This window comes from Felis catus, chromosome B1 (genome assembly GCF_018350175.1).
Source record: "Felis catus isolate Fca126 chromosome B1, F.catus_Fca126_mat1.0, whole genome shotgun sequence".
Classification (NCBI taxonomy): Eukaryota; Metazoa; Chordata; class Mammalia; order Carnivora; family Felidae; genus Felis; species Felis catus.
In genome coordinates this window covers 133671135-133689391 of record NC_058371.1, presented here as the reverse complement: position 1 = coordinate 133689391, position 18257 = coordinate 133671135, and the positions used below count along the sequence as shown (strand labels likewise).

General features: G+C 40.2%; 1 protein-coding gene across 7 annotated transcripts in view; it reads left to right on the top strand.

The window, feature by feature from the left end:
* The window catches only part of PTPN13 (protein tyrosine phosphatase non-receptor type 13), a 229190-nt gene extending 217694 nt beyond the window's left edge, over positions 1–11496 (top strand). For all 7 annotated transcript variants that reach the window (XM_045056126.1, XM_045056128.1, XM_045056127.1 and 4 more), the window contains 5 exons: positions 1220–1310; positions 4134–4471; positions 5453–5668; positions 7961–8023; positions 10804–11496. In XM_045056126.1, coding sequence (XP_044912061.1) covers positions 1220–1310; positions 4134–4471; positions 5453–5668; positions 7961–8023; positions 10804–10899 — 804 coding nt within the window. In that variant the 3' untranslated portion in view covers positions 10900–11496. The remainder of the gene's footprint in view (positions 1–1219; positions 1311–4133; positions 4472–5452; positions 5669–7960; positions 8024–10803) is intronic.
* Positions 11497–18257: the final 6761 nt, after the last annotated feature.

The following is an 18257-nucleotide window of genomic DNA, read 5'->3' as shown; positions in this document are numbered from 1 at the left end:
TCAAGTTAAGTGTCAATTCCAACCATCCACTAAACTTCATAGTTAATACACTGTTGATGTAGTTCATTAGCAATAGTTTCTAGTTTAATACAGCTCCAGAAATATGCCCCTCAGTTCAAAGAGGCAATGGTTCAGAGCCCTTGCTCATGTCATCTTGCTGGCAACATCCATATTTACCATGAGACAAAAGAGGAATGTAGCACCCCTGTGGTTTTGGGGTTTACCTGGCTCATCTCTCTCAAACCATATACTTGCTTTGCCTACTTCCTGAGCTTTTCATAACCACTGAAGTGAAAGGAGCTAACTTCTCCTGAGAGCTTCTGCAATGTGCTAGATGCTTTGTATTAAATACTCACAATAATGTAACTCCCATTAATAGATTTGGAAACCAGCTCACAATAGTTGAGGTATACTCTCCTCCATTTTGCAGAAATGATTTCTTTCTTTAAGGTTTAAATGTCACCATCCCACAGACCTGCCATCACAACCCTTTATAAAGTAAATCTTTATTTTTCTCTAACACAGTAGCTTGTTAAGTTCTTGACACATATATCACAGTATGTTTACTTCTCTACTGCCTCTTTCGCCCAATGGTCTGAAAGCTCTAGGAGAACCAGAATCATATCTTCCTTCTCACTACTGTATTCCCAGCACTTATTACAGTGCCCTGCATCTAGTAGGCATTTTCAATATGTATTTGTCAAATGGATGGATGGATGGATGGATGGATGGATGGATGGATGGATGGATTAATGAGTAGATGAAAAGTGACAAAGAGTTGACTTTAAAACATAGGACTGTCTAACCACAACTCTACCATAAAGGTTATTCTATGACCCCACAGACAGTATTGTCAAAAAATTCTGCTCCATCTCATTTAAGTGCAAGTTGTTTTTATAAGTTGTTTTTTTTTCCCTAAAATATAATTATAGACCTTTTTAGACTGAAATGTAAATTTAAGATACAAAGTACAGCCTCACAAAATTAGTTGAGTGACTACAACATGTTAAAGATATTTGCAGAAATATATTTTAAATATCAGATTAATATTGGGATTTTAGGCTTGCTTATCTTGCCAGGACAGATCTATTTCTTAACATTCAGTGTCTGCCCCGATCAGTAGCCAGTTTTGCACCCTGTGTATTTAACGTATTTGCAATTATTACTGAATTCCTGCTTATTTCGACAAATTTAACTTTATTTCCATTTTTGCTTGCAGAATCTTCAAGAATTAAAACCTTTGGATCAGTGTCTAATTGGGCAAACTAAGGAAAACAGAAGAAAGAATCGATATAAAAATATACTTCCCTGTAAGTTCCAATTTGGCTTCAAATCAAATGTATGTCTAATATAATTTGAACTGATTGAAAACTTTTATGCTAGTTTACCTATTTCTCACATAAGTGTGTGTGCACACACACAAGCACATATTCAGAGATTTACATAAGTAACAAATACATTTAGATATAGAATGTGAATTCCTTTTCAAATCATCTATGATATACTGAAAATCACACTGAGGAATCTTAAATATTTCTTCAGACATTTGTGAGTTTTTACAGCATAGTATTAGGAATTAATCAGTGATGTCAAATCAGTAATTTTAAAGTCTTCTTGAAAATATGAAATCAACTTCTGGATGAGTGGTTTCTTAGTTCATGTGTCATGCCAACATCTATTTATTCCACTCACTTTATGGTAGAGAAACGTCTCTGATATATGTACATGTGGCTGCAGTGGTACCAACGGTGGTACTACCAGGTTGCATTATAGTTTGAACTGTTTCAGATACAGAAAGGAAAAAAAGCAGTTCCTTTTTACCCACATTTTACCCATTCCACCAATCAACATGCGATTTTTTAAATGTTTGTAGCCGAAATATCAATGTCTAGCAACTTTTTGTTTTCTTTAGCCACTTCTCATAGTAATGATCAGCCACATATCTATGTATTAGCACATTGGATTCCACCATGTGTGACACAATGAGCCTATCCTCAAGGAAGTCATAAATTCAAAGACCAATAACGGAGCCAAGAGTGACAAATCATGCAATAAATAATAGCTCAATTTTCTCAACCCAAGACAGAAGACACAAAAATTATTTTGGCAAACTTCCTGCGAAAAGTGAATCTTAACATCTTAAAAATTAAATTGAGGGGTGCCTGAGTGGCACAGTCAGTTGGGCATCCGACTCTTGATTTACAGGTCATTATTTCTTTGTGGGATTGAGCCCCACGTCAGGCTCTGCACTGACAGTGTGGAGCCTGCTTGGGATTCTCTCTCTCCCTCTCTTTCTGCATGTGCACACGTGCTCTCTCTCAAAATAAACTTAAATAAACTTAAATAAATAAACAAATAAACATCAAATCGATAATGGTTCAGTATAAAGTAGGTGGGAATTAATTTCAGGCAAAAAGAAAAAGAAATGGTCAGACTAGTATCTTAAAATCAAATGGAGTAAGCCATGAATCTAAAACTACTGAGTGGATTTATTGCCATGAGTTATGATGTAAAAGTCAAGTAATTGAAGGGCAATTGATGGAGGATTTTGAAACCTATTAAGTCATAATTTGATAATCCTAGAAATTACCAGTTAAATTTATAAATGTTTTAAGTAGAAATGGCTTCTGATGTGTAAGTACATACAAATTAATTATCTTGGATAAGATGGCTTACATATACTTTCACTGGTTTGAAAATTTATATTCTGACTATGAAATTACCATCAGACAAAGACAAGAGCCTACATACCTGGAGAATAAAGTGAGCTACCTTTGGATTTATTGTGTTTATAGTTGGCTGCTGATTTAAAAGAACATAATTTAATTAGATGAGCAAGAGGTAATTATGCCAATTATACTTATAATAAGTACTTTAGTAAACTCATTATAATATTAATATTTGTTTTATGAAATAATCTTTTGGCATTGTCATTCATTAAATTCAGTCTTATTGTCATCATTAAGATAAGGATGGATAAGAAAGAGTAAAGTTACGTTTGTTTCTCTAGGAACTTGTTAAGAAGTTCTAAATGTATTAATTTATAAATTTCAGTTTTTCAGCCAAATCTATGTAAATAATATCTAATTGTCTGTCAAACTCATTGAGTTGACATCTTAGATATATTTGTAATGAGTGAAATGGGTAACTATAAAATGATTTGGCTATACTACAATTTGAAAATATGCTTTTTTTTTTTTTTCAACGTTTATTTATTTTTGGGACAGAGAGAGACAGAGCATGAACGGGGGAGGGGCAGAGAGAGGGGGAGACACAGAATCGGAAACAGGCTCCAGGCTCTGAGCCATCAGCCCAGAGCCCGACGCGGGGCTCGAACCCACGGACCGCGAGATCGTGACCTGGCTGAAGTCGGACGCTTAACCGACTGTGCCACCCAGGTGCCCCAAATATGCTTTTATTAAAATGTGTTTGTGATTTCATTTATGGCTCTGAGGAATTTCTCATAATCTTTGAGTGACCCTGTTTGTAAGGCTCTTGTTTAAAAATGCATGATACAGGGGTGCCTGGGTGGCTCAGTCAGTTAAGTGTCCGACTCATGATCTTACGGCTCATGAGATCGAGCCCGTGTTGGGCTCTAAGCTGACAGTATAGAGCCTGCTTGGAATTCTTTCTCTCCTCTCTTTCTGCCCCTCTCCCACTTGAGCTTGCAAGCATACACAGTCTATCTCTCTTCAAATAATTTTAAAACCTTAAAAAAAAAAGAAATAGAACAAATTCTTTAAGAAATAAATAGAGTGGCTCAGTTAAGCATCTGACTCTTGATTACTGCTCAGGTCATGAGCTCATGGTTGGTGAGCTTCAGCTCTGCATTGAGCTCTGTGTTGACAGTGTGAAGTCTGCTTGGGCTTCTTTCTTTCTCTCTGACACTCCCCCACTTGTGTGCTCTGTCACTGTCTTGCTCTCTCTCTCTCTCAAAATAAATAAACAGAAAGAAAGAAAGAAAGAAAGAAAGAAAGAAAGAAAGAAAGAAAGAAAGAAAGAAAGAAAGAAAGAAAGAAAGAAAGAAAGAAAGAAAGACGGAGGGAGGGAGGGAGGAAGGAAGGAAGGAAGGAAGGAAAAGAAAGAAAAATGCATGATACAGATGGCTCTGTTTTCTGGTGGAAAATTCACAGATGACGCTACAAGAGTGCCTCTTGGAGATGAAGGTGGATATATCAACGCCAGCTTCATTAAGATACCAGTGGGAAAAGAAGAGTTTGTTTACATTGCCTGCCAAGGACCTCTCCCTACAACTGTTGGAGATTTCTGGCAGATGATTTGGGAACAAAAATCCACAGTGATAGCCATGATGACCCAAGAAGTAGAAGGGGAAAAAATCAAATGCCAGCGCTATTGGCCTAATATCCTGGGCAAAACGACAATGGTCAGTGACAGGCTTCGGCTGGCTCTTGTGAGAATGCAGCAGCTGAAGGGCTTTGTCGTCAGGGCAATGGCCCTAGAAGATATTCAGGTAAGCAAATTAAATCTTTCCATCTCCCAAGGCTTATCTCCTGCTTGGAATGTAGGCCTAGATGCTTTCTTTGATAGCATCAGTGTATTCCTAAATGAAAGCCAGCAACTTCTGGGTTCCCATTTCAGCGGCACTAATGTCACCTATTATTTTTTATCTAATGTAAACTTAAATGTGACCCTCTTCATGACTTCTACCAAGCCGTTTCCTCCAGTATGTACTGTATTAGAATGAAAATGAGAACACAGGACTCTTAAGGTGACCATCTATCATCCTTTGCGTAGTGATACAACAGAATGGCTCGAAGCTATGTGTTGGAAATGTTTTGGTTTTTTTTTAAGGTCAAACCTCTCAGTAGAGTGAGTAAAAGTTTTTAAAAAATCTCTAAGTATCAAGTACTCCCCCATAAACAACATATTTAGTTTACTTGCTAATGAGGAAATACTAATGTTGATGGTGCTGTGGAAAAAACCCTAAAGGAGTTGACCAAGCCATAGGGATGGGGGAGGGTAGATTTCAGTCAGAAAGAGCAAGTGCAGAGGCCCTAGGCTTGAACTGTGCCTTAGTGTTTTTAAAGAGCCGCAAAGAGGTCTCTGTGGCCATGAGGAGCAGGTTAGGTCTGAGAGTAGCTGGGCCAAATTTTGTAAGGCAATTAAGCCATTGCAATGACTTTGGCTTTTATGCAGAGTGAGTTAAAAGTGCAGTCATTTAGAAAAGATTGTTATTCACATCAAAATGTAATTTGCTTTTAGGATTTCCAAAAAGTAGTTTTTACCAGTATTTAAAATGTGGATTTAGCAACCTCCTTGATAAAGACCCTCCATGTGTTGTTTGATAGAGTCTTTTTGTCTCTTTCACCTTTCCTTTCATCCAATCCAATGGGCAAGTCAAAATTTGAAAGAACAGTATATTAAGAATTAAAACTTACATGTGAACAATACAGTATGCCTTTATCTATTTTCTTTTGTTGTACAATTTCAGACAGGAGAGACGCGACATATTTCTCATCTGAATTTCACTGCCTGGCCAGACCACGATACACCTTCTCAGCCAGATGACTTGCTCACTTTTATCTCTTACATGAGACACATTCACAAATCGGGCCCAATCATCACACACTGCAGTGCTGGCATTGGACGTTCAGGGACCCTGATATGCATAGATGTGGTTTTAGGATTAATCAGTCAAGATCTTGACGTGAGTACAAGATATAGGCTGAACTAGGGCCACCTGAGTGGCTCAGTTTGTTAAGCATCTGACTCTTGATTTCAGCTCAGGTCTCATGGTCATGATTTTACAGTCATGAGATCAAGCCCCACGTCAGGCTCTGCACTGGGTGTGGAGCCTACTTAAGATTCTCTCTCTCTCTCTCTCTCTCTCTTTCTCTCTCTTTCTCTCTCTTTCTCCCTCTGCCCTTTCCTCACTTGTGCTCACTCTGTCTCTCTCTGAAAAAAAAAAAAGTTATAGGCTGAACTAGCATTTGACCAGAACTAATGGTAAAATCTAATTTTTAATAGTGTGCTATAATCTTGGAATTTTTTATTTAGCAGTTTCTATAAATCTCTCAATTTTCTTACTTCATCAAATTATAATTTAGTAAATGTTGTTCAAAACTACCCAGATCATAATCAAGAAGAAATAATACTTCAAATTTATATTTGATTTTTTGTTTTGTTGTTGTTGTTGTATTTTTATTTTTTATTTATTTTTTGGGAGAGCGCAAGCAGGGGAGGGGCAGAGAGAGAGGGACAGAGGATCTGAAGTGGGCCTAGCACTGACAGGCTGACAGCAGTGAGCCCAGTACAGGGCTTGAACTCATGATTCATGAGATCATGACCTGAGCTGAAGGTCGCTCAGCTGACTGAGCCACCCAGGTGCCCCAAATTTATATTTGTTTTACTGGTTTTAACTGTGCTCAAAAGTCCCTTATGCACTATTGCATGTTACTCTTTATAGTCTGTAGGCTTGTATAAGATAAAGTCAGTGTCACCATCACACTTAGGAATAGAAATATTGAAGCACTGGGGCTGGTTCAGTTGGTAGAGCAAGCAACTCTTTATCTTGGGGTCCTAAGTTCAAGCCTCACATTGAGTTCGAGCTTACTTTATATATATATATATATATATATATATATATATATATATATATATATACATATATATATACGTGTATATATATATACGTATATATACATATATATACGTGTATATATATGTGTGTGTGTATATATATATATGTGTATATATATATATATACACATATATATATATATATATATGCACAAAAGAAAGTATATTGGGGCACCTGAGTGGCTCAGTCAGTTAAGCATCCAACTTTGACTCAGGTCATGATCTCTCAATTCATGAGTTTGAGCCCTGCGTCAGGGTATGTGCTGACAGCTCAGAGCCTGGAGCCTGCTTCAGATTCTGTGTCTCCCACTCTCTCTGCCCCTCCCCTACTCTCTCTCTCTCTCTCTCTCTCTCTCTCTCTCTCTCTCTCTCTCTCAAAAATAAACATTAAAAAAACAATTTTTTAAAAAAAGACATATTCTTTTTTTGTTACTGTTACCTGTAGGTGGAAAATGTATACTTTGTTACTATACAAATTGATGCTAGTCACTAAACAATTACTTCCTACTTTAAAAAAGTTACTCAGTAAACAAAATTACTGATTACAATCTTATTAAAATTAAATTAGTATAAACCTTACTTACAATGTTAGAACATCTTACTGTATATAAGCAATTAAAATCATCATGTCTTAAAGAATTTTGGTTAAAAGCAGTTCTGTCTTGCTCTTCACACAGTATTGTATCTACCATTAATGATTTAAGTGGAACAAAACAAAACAGTCTATTTCTCCCTTGTTTCAAACTGCTAACATCAGTGAAAATAAAAAGATCAGGAATTTCATTCTGAAAAGCAAACTGCAGGAAAAATAGCTTGCCTTGTGTTTTTTTAAGGGTGATATGAGGGGGCACCTGAGTGGCTCAGTCAGTTTAAGCATCCGATTTTGACTCAGGTCATGATCTCACGGTTTGTGGATTCAAGCCCCGCATCAGGCTCTTTGCTGACAGCTGAGAGCCTGGAGCCTGCTTCAGATTCTGTGTCTCCCTCTCTCTCTCTCTGTCCCTTCCTCATTTGTGCTGTCTCTCAGTCTCTCTCAAAAATAAATAAATAAACTCAAAAAAAATTTTTTTTAATAAAATAAATGGTGATATTAGAAATAAGTCAAATTCCAGAGGGAAGACAATTTCTGTTTGGGACTTTCAAATAAAACAACTTCCCCTAATTCTTACAAAGACCATAAATAAAATTATGAAATGATGGCAGAGTTAGTCCATTGACTTTTGTCTGGAACAATTTCCCAAAGCTGCTATAAGGGGAAGGAGAATGAGATATAGAAATCTATAGAAGTCCTTCCCCTGTGAACCTTTGGGGTTCAGATTTGGTGACACTTTCTCTAACGGATAGCCATTTCCTTTGGCAGTTTGACATCTCTGACCTCGTGCGCTGCATGAGACTGCAAAGACATGGGATGGTTCAGACAGAGGTGAGTCTTGGTGCCTTCTAATTAGGATTTTCATGAGGATTCGGATCTTTTCAGAGTTCTGGTTAAACCATTTCTCTTCTTAATGGGCCTTCACATTATTCCTTAAAACCAAACATCTGTGGTAGTGAGGGACTGTTTTTTTTTTCTTTAATCATGAGGACTAATTCAGAAAAAAGTGAAAATATTTAAATTTTGCCTTTTAATTTTTTTTTAAATTAAGAAAAAGGGAGTGCCTGGGTGGCTTGGTCGGTTGAGCATCCAACTCTTGATTCTTCTTGGGTTGAGATCCCAAGAAGATGCAGGGATGGAGCCCTGCATCTGGTTCCATGCTGAACATGGAGGCTGCTTGGGCTTCTCTCGCTCTCACTCTCGCTCTCTCACTCTCTCCCCCTCTCCTCCCTCCCTCCCCATCTCCCCCCCCCCCCACCGTCTCTAAAAAATAAGAAAAGGGGCGCCTGGTGGCTCAATTGGTTAAGCATCCAACTTCAGCTCAGGTCATGATCTCATAGCTCGTGGGTTCAAACCCCATGTCGGGCTCTGTGATAACATCTCAGAGCCTGGAACCTGCTTCGGATTCTGTGTCTCCCTCTCTCTCTGCCCCTCTCCCGCTCATGTTCTGTCTCTCTCCATCTCTTAAAAATAAGTAAACATTAAAATAAATATTTTTAATAAAAATACTTTTTTTTCTTAGTTTTTTAAAAATGAGTGCATCTGCACTGCAAAGAACAGGGTGGCATGTTGGGGCAACAATTGGGGATGGTACCAAATAGCATATAATTAGTGGCATTCTTTCCCCGTTTCCAACTTAAAGATGTTAAAGGTAACATTCTTGCTACAGAAATTCCCTGAGAGAGAATGGATTCAGCAGCACTGAGCAGAAGGCCAGAAGGCAGGCTGGAGTTGCTTAGCTTGGACGAGGCACTCTTGGGGGAGAGTGAATGTGTGGATCTGTATCTCCTGTTTTGATCATGTTCATTTCAAACCATGATAACAAACCATGGGTTATATCACCCACTGACCTACAGACTTGTATCTTTCTAAGAACTGCATTATGTAGATTATCTGTCTGTTCTGAGCAGTTCCACTATTCTTATTGTTTGTATTGTGGGGAGGGATATGGAAGCTTTTTATATGTCTGTAAGTTCACATTTCTCTTCCTCGTGAAGAATATAAAAGTTTATGACTATCTTTAAAATTAAAGTTTGCCTGCCTTCCATTCATGTACACTTTTAATTCAAGTTAAATCTCCTAAATATTAAGCTGATACACATTTTTTAGGTAAAGAGAACCTACTGATCTGAATAAGTTCTTTATACCCAGAAATTCATTCATTCAACAGACACGTATTTCCTGAGTGTCTGCTGTGGACCAGGCATGCGTCTAGGTACTTGGAGCACATCTGTGAATGACACAAAGATCCCTGCTAGAATAGCAAAGATCTTCTCATGGGGTGGTGAGGAGGAAGACAGATATTAGGCACACTAACTAAGTTATCTAAGATCTTTGAAAGCAGTAAGTACTTTGGAGGGGAAAAAAAATAGATCAGGGCAAAGAGGAAGCATGGTGGCAGGCTGGGAGAGGTACTTTCAATAGGGTGGCAGCAGTGAGAAAGTGACACTGGAGCCAAGATCTGAAGCAAGGGCAGTGCGGGTCATTGGCTGTGTGACAGTAAGAGCATTTCAGGCAGACAGAACCACCCATGTGGAGATCTGAGGCAGGAGCAGGTCTTGCGTGTTTAAACATGGCCATGGCTGGTGTGGCTGAGGTGGCAAAGGGAAGTGACAGGACCAGAGCCTGGGCTTTCTTCTGAGTGATGTGGACTGACCTGATGTGAGTCACATTTTAAAGGTCCTCTCTGGCTACTGTGCTAAAACAATACGGGATTTGGGGAGGAGGCTGCAGGGTTAGAAGCAGGTAGGTCCATTAGGTGGCAGGTGTGGTGCAGACTGGAGTGGTGGATACAGGTGGATATAGGAGGAAGGGGGCATCATGGGAAGTAGGTTTGCTAACGGTTTGTTTGTGGCGTGCGAGAAAGTCAAAGATGAACTTGTGCAAAATGTGGCAAAGTCAAAATACAGATAAGCAAAAAGGAAACGAAAGGGTTACTTGTATTCCTACTCTCCAGAATTGTCAACATTTTAGGGAAACGTTCTTACATTCTTTAGTCCAAACAAGTGCACAGGCATGACTGCTTTGAATGAGTTTCAACTGTAGTTGTTTTATTGCTTTCCATTTAGTATATCGTGAATTAATTCTTTGTATAACAAGAAAACTCAGATCACTGCACCATCAACTAAACAGAGAGTAATTTCACCAAAAAAAAAAAGTTAATTTCGAAAGACTTTGATTCTTTGATTTCCATATTCTTTTGTTCCAGATATTTAAAGAAAATTACTTTGTATGGTGTCTCGGGTTTTGACATTTTGGAACATCAAGATGAGCTCAATAAACTCTACAGGAAATTCTGTAGGAAGTTTATTTTTCCCTTATAAAAGCAAATCGTAAATATTACCAAAACACAAAACATAAAAGTGGAGTACCACAGACAATTTCGGTTGGGACTCTGGGATATTTCCACCCCCAAGGCTTTTCCCCTCCTCGTTTTGTCCATCCAGTTTCAGCTTCTTATAATTTTTATGATACTGCACAATTCTATGTCCTGCGTCTTAATAGTAACTAAAACAAAATTCTCCATATTTCCAAAATTACTCATGACGTATCTATTTCACATTATAAATCTAGAATCTGTCTCTTTTTTTTTCTCTCTCTTTTGGCCATAGGATCAGTATATTTTCTGCTATCAGGTCATCCTTTATGTTCTGACGCGTCTTCAAGCTAAAGAAGAGCAAACAGAACAGCCACAGCTTCTGAAATAACAGGAAAAGATCAGCCTTCTGGATGCTTCTTCATCTCTCCCCCCGACCTCCAACAGATTTTCCTGCTCCCTGTTTAAAATAATGGTCACAGGGCCGCAAGTCCATACAACATTATTATGCTTATTCTCCTCTACCTTAGAGGGGCATTCTTCACAACGATGGTGAAATGCTGTATTTTTACAGCTACTTCAACCTGTGATGATAATTTAAAATTTTTTAGCACTAACTGAACAATGCAGATCTTAGCGATGATTAAGGCAGCCTTTGATTATAGTTGACATTGTTACCAAGACACACACACCAAGTCTATTTTTAATGCACCAATCTTGTTGATAGCAAAATTCTTTTCCAGTATTTTAATAGAGTTATTTTATAGGAGATACTTGAAACCAGTATTTAAGCTTTAAATGACAGTAATATTGGAATAGAAAAACGTAGCAAATGTTTACTGTATCAGTTTCTGATGTTTACTATATAGAATTTCCTATAATATATTTATATACTTTTTCATGAAAATGGAGTTATCAGATACATTTGTAACTGCATTATCTGTTATGCTTCATCTCACTCTGTAAATAAAAATACATCTTAAAAATATGAGCAAGCCAAAGTGTGTGCGGACAGATTCAACATTTTCAGTGTGTTATTTCTTAACACCCAGGCACTGGGGAGACAAGAACTTCTGGACCCCAACTTCCCATCTCCCCAACTTGGCCCCAGGCGTGCCGGCCCCAGGGACCAAGAGTGGTGTTAGAAACCCTGCTGGATCTTCATCAGGGTCTGACGTGAGGGTCCGTGTCCTGACCGACTGTAGCTAAGACATTCAGTCTCCCTTCCTTCCGCCTCGCCGTGAGTGGTGCCAGCTTACTGTGCCTCATGCATAAATCAGAACACTTTCAAGTTCTAATTGTGGTAAAACTCAGAATATCTAAGCTGACAAGGGGTAATCAAGGAAAACAATATCACATTTCCTGGGAGGTTATATTTGGTTCTGCCTGAAGGGAAAGAGATCTGCCTCAAAGAGCCTGCTTCTGATTCTCAGTACCGACCGCTGCGCGTCCCTCAGTCCTAATTCTGTCAGCAGTTTTCCATTCGGCTGTGAGTGATGACATCTCGAAACCTGGGACACTGCTCAGTTCATCCTCATGGGACTAACCAGTTCTGAACTAGGCAACTTGAATTTCTGATCTCACCCAAGTGCAACGATTGGATGGAAACTAATCCTGAGTATCTGAGGCTGTTTGAAGGCAGAAGACACCAGGGTCTGCACAGAGGGCCACAGTGATACAGTTGACTCCCCACCTGGTCGGAAGTAGTTACAAATCTGGCAACAGAAGCATCCACACCACCATTCCTACCTCAGAGCAGTTTTTATAGGGGCACCTGGGTGGCTCAGTCAGTGGAGTGTCGGACTCTTGGTTTTGGCTCAGGTCATGATCTCACAGTTCGTGAGATTGAGCCCCACATCGGGCTCTGCGCTGACAACATGGAGCCTGCTTGGGATTCTCTCTCTCTCTCTCTCTCTCTCTCTCTCTCTCTGTGCCTCCTCTGTGCACTTTCTCTCTACCTGTCTTTCTCCCTCAAAATAAATAATAAAATTTAAATTAAAAAAAAAAAAGAACAGGTTTTGTAGATTGCATTGTAGCTGAAGACTTCATTTGGGAGAAAAGGGTTCTATTGCTTTAAAAGATATTTGGAAACCTCTGTTCTGAGTGAGTTGGAATCCTGAGCCCTTGTTTTCCTGTCATAAGCACAGGAAACCAGGCCAGCAGGGCTCTGGGAGGCAGTACAGCTGGAGATGATTAGCTATCATCTGAAGTCAACAGAGATGGGAGAGCGGAAAGCTGAAGAAGGATCCTTTTCTGGAAAGAATGTAGTTAGGAAATGGAAACTGTGGCAAGAAAATGTGGTTTCAGTTTACAACCCCTGAATGGAAACTTCATTATAGTAAACATGTTACTGCTCTCATCTGGGCCCTGGCTCCCACTGCCATAGAATGGAAGGAGACCTTTGCTAGGGCCACTCTGGTTAGAAAGCATGGCCATGCCACAGAGCCAGAGTGGCACATGAAGGCACTCAAATATCGAATGAATAAACACCACTTGGCTCTTAACACACATTAGGTACCTAAGCACTATAAAATATACACCAGAACATAATGGCTCAAACATAATAGAAGCTTGCTTCTCATTTCCTTAGTGCTGGGCAGGTAAACAGCTAAGCAAGATAGCTCTCTCCAGTGTGCAGGAACCCAGGTTGACAGAGGTTCTGCAGTCAACACACAGCTTCCAAGGTCATCCTGGGAATTGTCTCCATTCCCCCAGCCAGAAAGGGGAAAGAGCATAGAGGACCACCTGTGGGGGGTTTTAGGAGCTGGGCAGGCCTAGAAGCAAGGTGCAACATTGCCTCTCATTCCCTCAGCCAGAACTGGCCAAACACTGCCCCTGAGTACTAGGAAGCTGGGAAACAAGCTGGCCGAACAGCTGTTCCCCATGATAACTCTATGCTACAGAAGGGGAAGCACAGATTGTGAGGGAATCTGTGTATGAAACTAAAGTATGTTGTAAAAGAATGGTATCTTGGGCCACCTGGGTCACTCAGCCGGTTAAACATCCAATTCTCGATTTCAGCTCCTGTCGAGATCCCAGGGTCTGAGATCAAGCCCTACATCAGACTGTGCTGAGCACGGAGCCTGCTTAAGATTCTCTCTCTCCCTTTGTCCCTCCCCTGTTCACGCCTTCTCCCTCTCTCTCTAAAATAAGAAAAACTAAAAATTTTAAAAATTTTGTGAAAAGAATCGTAAGTATAGTCTTAAGCATTGCAAGATTAGAAACAGCACTTATCTGGGGCACTCGGGTGGCTCAGTGGGTTAAGCATCCGTCTCTCAATTTCAGCTCAGGTCATGATCTCACAGCTTCGTGGGTGTGAGCCCCACATCGGGCTCTCTGCTGGCAGCGTGGAGCCTGCTTGGGATTCTCTCTCTCCTTCTCTCTCTCTGCCCCTCCCCCTCTTGGGCTATCAGAATGAATAAACTTATAAAAACAAAAACGCATTTATCCCCAAATCACAACTTTGGTAAATGTCATTAATAAAAGTATTTCTCAATTACGTTCAAAGGAGAAAAATGGCTGTTGAGAAAAAATCAGGTGTTCACATCTATGGTTCCAGATAGCCTGCCTGATCTCTTGCTTTTAAAATGACAAGTTATCAGGGTGTCTGGGTGGCTCAGTCGGTTAAGCATCTGACTTTGACTCAGGTCGTGATCTCATGGTTTGTGAGTTTGAGCCCCACATTGGGCTCTGTGCTATAACAGCTCACGGCCTGGAGCCTGCTTCAGATTCTGTGTCTCCCTCTCTCTGCCCCTCCTCCACTTGTGCTCTGTCTCTCAAAAATAAATAATGAAAAAAAAATTTTTTTAGTGATTAGTTATCTAAGTGCAATCTGATAGATTCAAGAAATTAAAAGAACAGTTCACCAAAGCTATCCTCTGGTGATAGATGCCTTGACCGTAAAAGAATGTGTTTCCATTTTACATTAATTCAGAAATATTTAAGGTACTTTATTATGGTGGAGATAAATGTAACAAATTATGCATTGACCTGCGTAATATTTTAAAGTCAATGTAAATTGTAACAGATTAACTTGGAATTACATTTGACTGCAAGTTGTCAAAAGCTAGCCAAACAAGCTTCTACAAATCAGAGATTTCTTTCCTTAAGAAAACAAATTCAAGGGGTTCCTGGGTAGTTCAGTCAATTGAGTGTCTGACTCTTGGTTTCAGCTCACGTCATGATCTCACAGTTCGTGAGTTCAAGCCCCGCATTGGGCTCTGTGCTAACAGCACAGAGCCTGCTTGGGATTCTCTATCCCTGCCCTGCTCACTCTCTGTCTCTCTCAAAATAAATAAATAAACATTAAAAATTAACTTAAAAATTCAAAAGTAGGCAGTTGCTGGCATTGATTCTATAGTTCAAGAATGCCAAGAGATACATAGTTATCCTGACCTTTGCTTTGCTGTCTGGAAATGGCTGCTTCAGCTCCAGCTATTTTATCCATATTCTAGGAAGGAAATAGTATTGACAAGGAGAAAGAGTCCATCCCTCCCGACAGCAAGAAAGCAAAACTTTCCAGAAATCACAAGCAGACTTCACTCCTATCTCATTAGCAAGAACTGTGTCGCCTGACCATCTCCAACTTCAAGAAAGCTATTTTTAGCTACATATCGCTTCCCTGAACAAAATCTTGGTTCTGTTAAGAAGGACAAAGGAGGGGCGCCTGGGTGGCGTAGTCGGTTAAGCGTCCGGCTTCAGCCAGGTCACGATCTCGCGGTCCGGGAGTTCGAGCCCCCCATCGGGATCTGGGCTGATGGCTCAGAGCCTGGAGCCTGTTTCCGATTCTGTGTCTCCCTCTCTCTCTGCCCCTCGCCCGTTCATGCTCTGTCTCTCTCTGTCCCAAAAATAAAATAAACATTGAAAAAAAAATTAAAAAAAAAAAAATAAGGACAAAGGAAACAATACCTATATGGTAGTAGTGTGTGCCTTTCCAGTTCTCCCAGTTTCCACCATTCCTTAGTAGCTAACACGGTGTCCATCTTCTAAGATCTTCCTGACCCCAGAGGTATCTGAATTTATGGCTGTTGAAAATTCACAGACCAGGGGCGCCTGGGTGGCTCAGTCGGTTGAGCGTCCGACTTCGGCTCAGGTCACGATCTCGCGGTCCGGGAGTTCGAGCCCCGCGTCGGGCTCTGGGCTGATGGCTCAGAGCCTGGAGCCTGCTTCCAATTCTGTGTCTCCCTCTCTCTCTGCCCCTCCCCCGTTCATGCTCTGTCTCTCTCTGTCTCAAAAATAGATAAACGTTAAAAAAATTTTTAAAAAGAAAAAAAAGAAAATTCACAGACCAGAAGTATTTGAAAGTGATCTCCAGGGGGGACTGGGCGTCTCACTTGGTTAAGCTCTGACTCTTGATTTTGGCTCTGGTCGTGTTCTCATGGTTTGTGGGATCCAGCCCTGCATGGAGCTCTGCACTGATAGCATGCAGCCTGCTTGCAATTCCCTCTCTGCCCCTCCCCCATCAATAAATAAACATTTTTAAAGACATTCATACTATTTTTTTTAACATTTATTCATTTTTGAGAGACAGAGTACTAGCCGTGGGGTTGGGGGGGCGGGTAGAGGGCGGCAGAGAGAGAGAGAGAGGGAAGACACAGAATCTGAAGCAGGCTCTAGGCTCTGAGTTGTCAGCATAATGTGGGGCTCGAACCCATGAACCGTGAGATCATGACCTGAGCCGAAGTTGGACGCTTAACCGACAGAACCACCCAGGTGCCCCAATAAACATTTTTTTTAAAGTAGTCTCCAGCTTCATGGGTTTAGAAACATATCCATTCACGCAAAATTCAGTATATTCTAGAGATCATGCTAAGCAAATCTCAGGATGCCTGCTGATAAGTCATGTTGCCAGTTTTTTAGCTTAGCTCTATCCAGCATTGAATAAGTGATCGTTCAGGTTGGGCTCCTCCAGGTGGGCAAAGTGCACACAAAGGCTGGTCAGAAGGTTGCCTATAGGCAAAGATATGACCCATTGAACTGTGTTAGGACAAACTACCCTTTGTACTCCAGGATGAATTATGACTGCGCAAGGAAGGGAAAGGTTCACAACACTCACTGAGCACTTCCCATGTATTAAACCAGGTATTTTCAAGGTGTTTAGGGTTGAATGTTACCACCCTTTTCAAGAGAGGAAACTGAAGTTCAGAGGGACCGTCACGGGCCCGATGTTGCCCAAATAACAGAGCTGGAATTCAATGTGAAGTTGGACTGACTTCATCCCACTAGTCCCAAGGCGTCCTAGCTTTTTAAGTGGAACAAAGCAAGTGGCCCTGGCAAAGCCATGTGCTTCCCACTGTGCTGTGCTGCCTCAAGTATCCAGCGGCTCTTTTCAGGACATAGAGCTGGACTCATTCTGCTTGACATAGTTCTCTGGCCCCACTGCTGAGCTTTATATAGGCACTGGCTTTCATGAACCCATAATTATTTAAATCAGTTAAATAATTAAATCAGTTAGAATACAGTTAAAACCTTTTTTTATTTTTTTTTATTTTGTTTAGTTACATTCTTCATGCTAAAGATAACTGTAGCCTCCAGGACAACATGACCGTTTCCAGTTCTCAGTGACACGTTTACAAACCGTTTCTGGAGATGGCAGTCTTCTGATGGGACTACTTTCAGACCCTTACATTGATTTGTGTCATGTCTGTCTTAAGTGATGGCTTTTGGTGGTCTTATCCCCATACCAGTCCTGACTATTGTAAATACTGACTATTGTAAATACTTAATGCTTTCGGAACAGAGCATTGGATTTCACCACTTTGTGTTAGGTGCCTAGGTAGAGAAACAATTTACAAATTCATTGTCTATGGATTCTTTAAAATTCACGTTAATGCTCGTTTTAGGACGGGGAATCTCTGTGAATGCCCAACTCCACTGACTGTGTTCATTGCAGGGATCTAGTCCCACTAAAGTGTGAACCATGCCAGCAGGAAACCTTCCTGCCTCGTTACTGCCCCCATGTCCCAAGTGCCTGTACACAGCACAGACTAGCTTCTCAACACCTAAACATTTATCAGGTGGATAAATGGAAATCCTCACGTAGTAAAGCAGCAGTTGAGAATTAACAAACATGTCACAGTCTGCATAGTTCTTTTCCATATAAATATAACTGTGACACTTACTGAGGCTCTTTACTACCACAAAGATGGTCTTGGGGCACCTCGGTGGCTCAGTCAGTTGAGCATCTGACTTGGCCTCAGGTCATGGTCTCATGGTCTGTGAGTTTGAGCCCCGCATCAGGCTCTGTGCTGACAGATCAGAGCCTGGAGCCTGCTGTAGATTCTGTGTCTCCCTCTCTCTCTGCCCCTCCCCCACTCGTGCTCTGTCTCTTTCTGTCTCAAAAATAAATAAAGTTTTAAAAAAAATTTTTTAAAGATGTTCTTAATTGTCATGAGAATACCTTAATAATCGTTATCATTATATTAACCTACAGGCTCTGGGGAATGCTTACAAAATAAAATTGCCAAGCACTAAATCTCAGACAATATACTTTCTCACACATTTCAAACCTTACAAATAAGAATAGACAGAGAAAAATGGAACTAAATACAGCCCCAACAAACACACATTATATAGGAAATTATGTGAGAAAGGTGGCATTTCGAATCAGTGGAGAAAAGATGAATGGTTCAATATATGATGTTGGAGCAGTTAGTCTTAAAAAAAAATGTAGATTCTTAACACACCATACAAAAATGTAAATTCAAAATGGAATAAACATGTTTAGCTCATACAAGTAATAAAAAAATA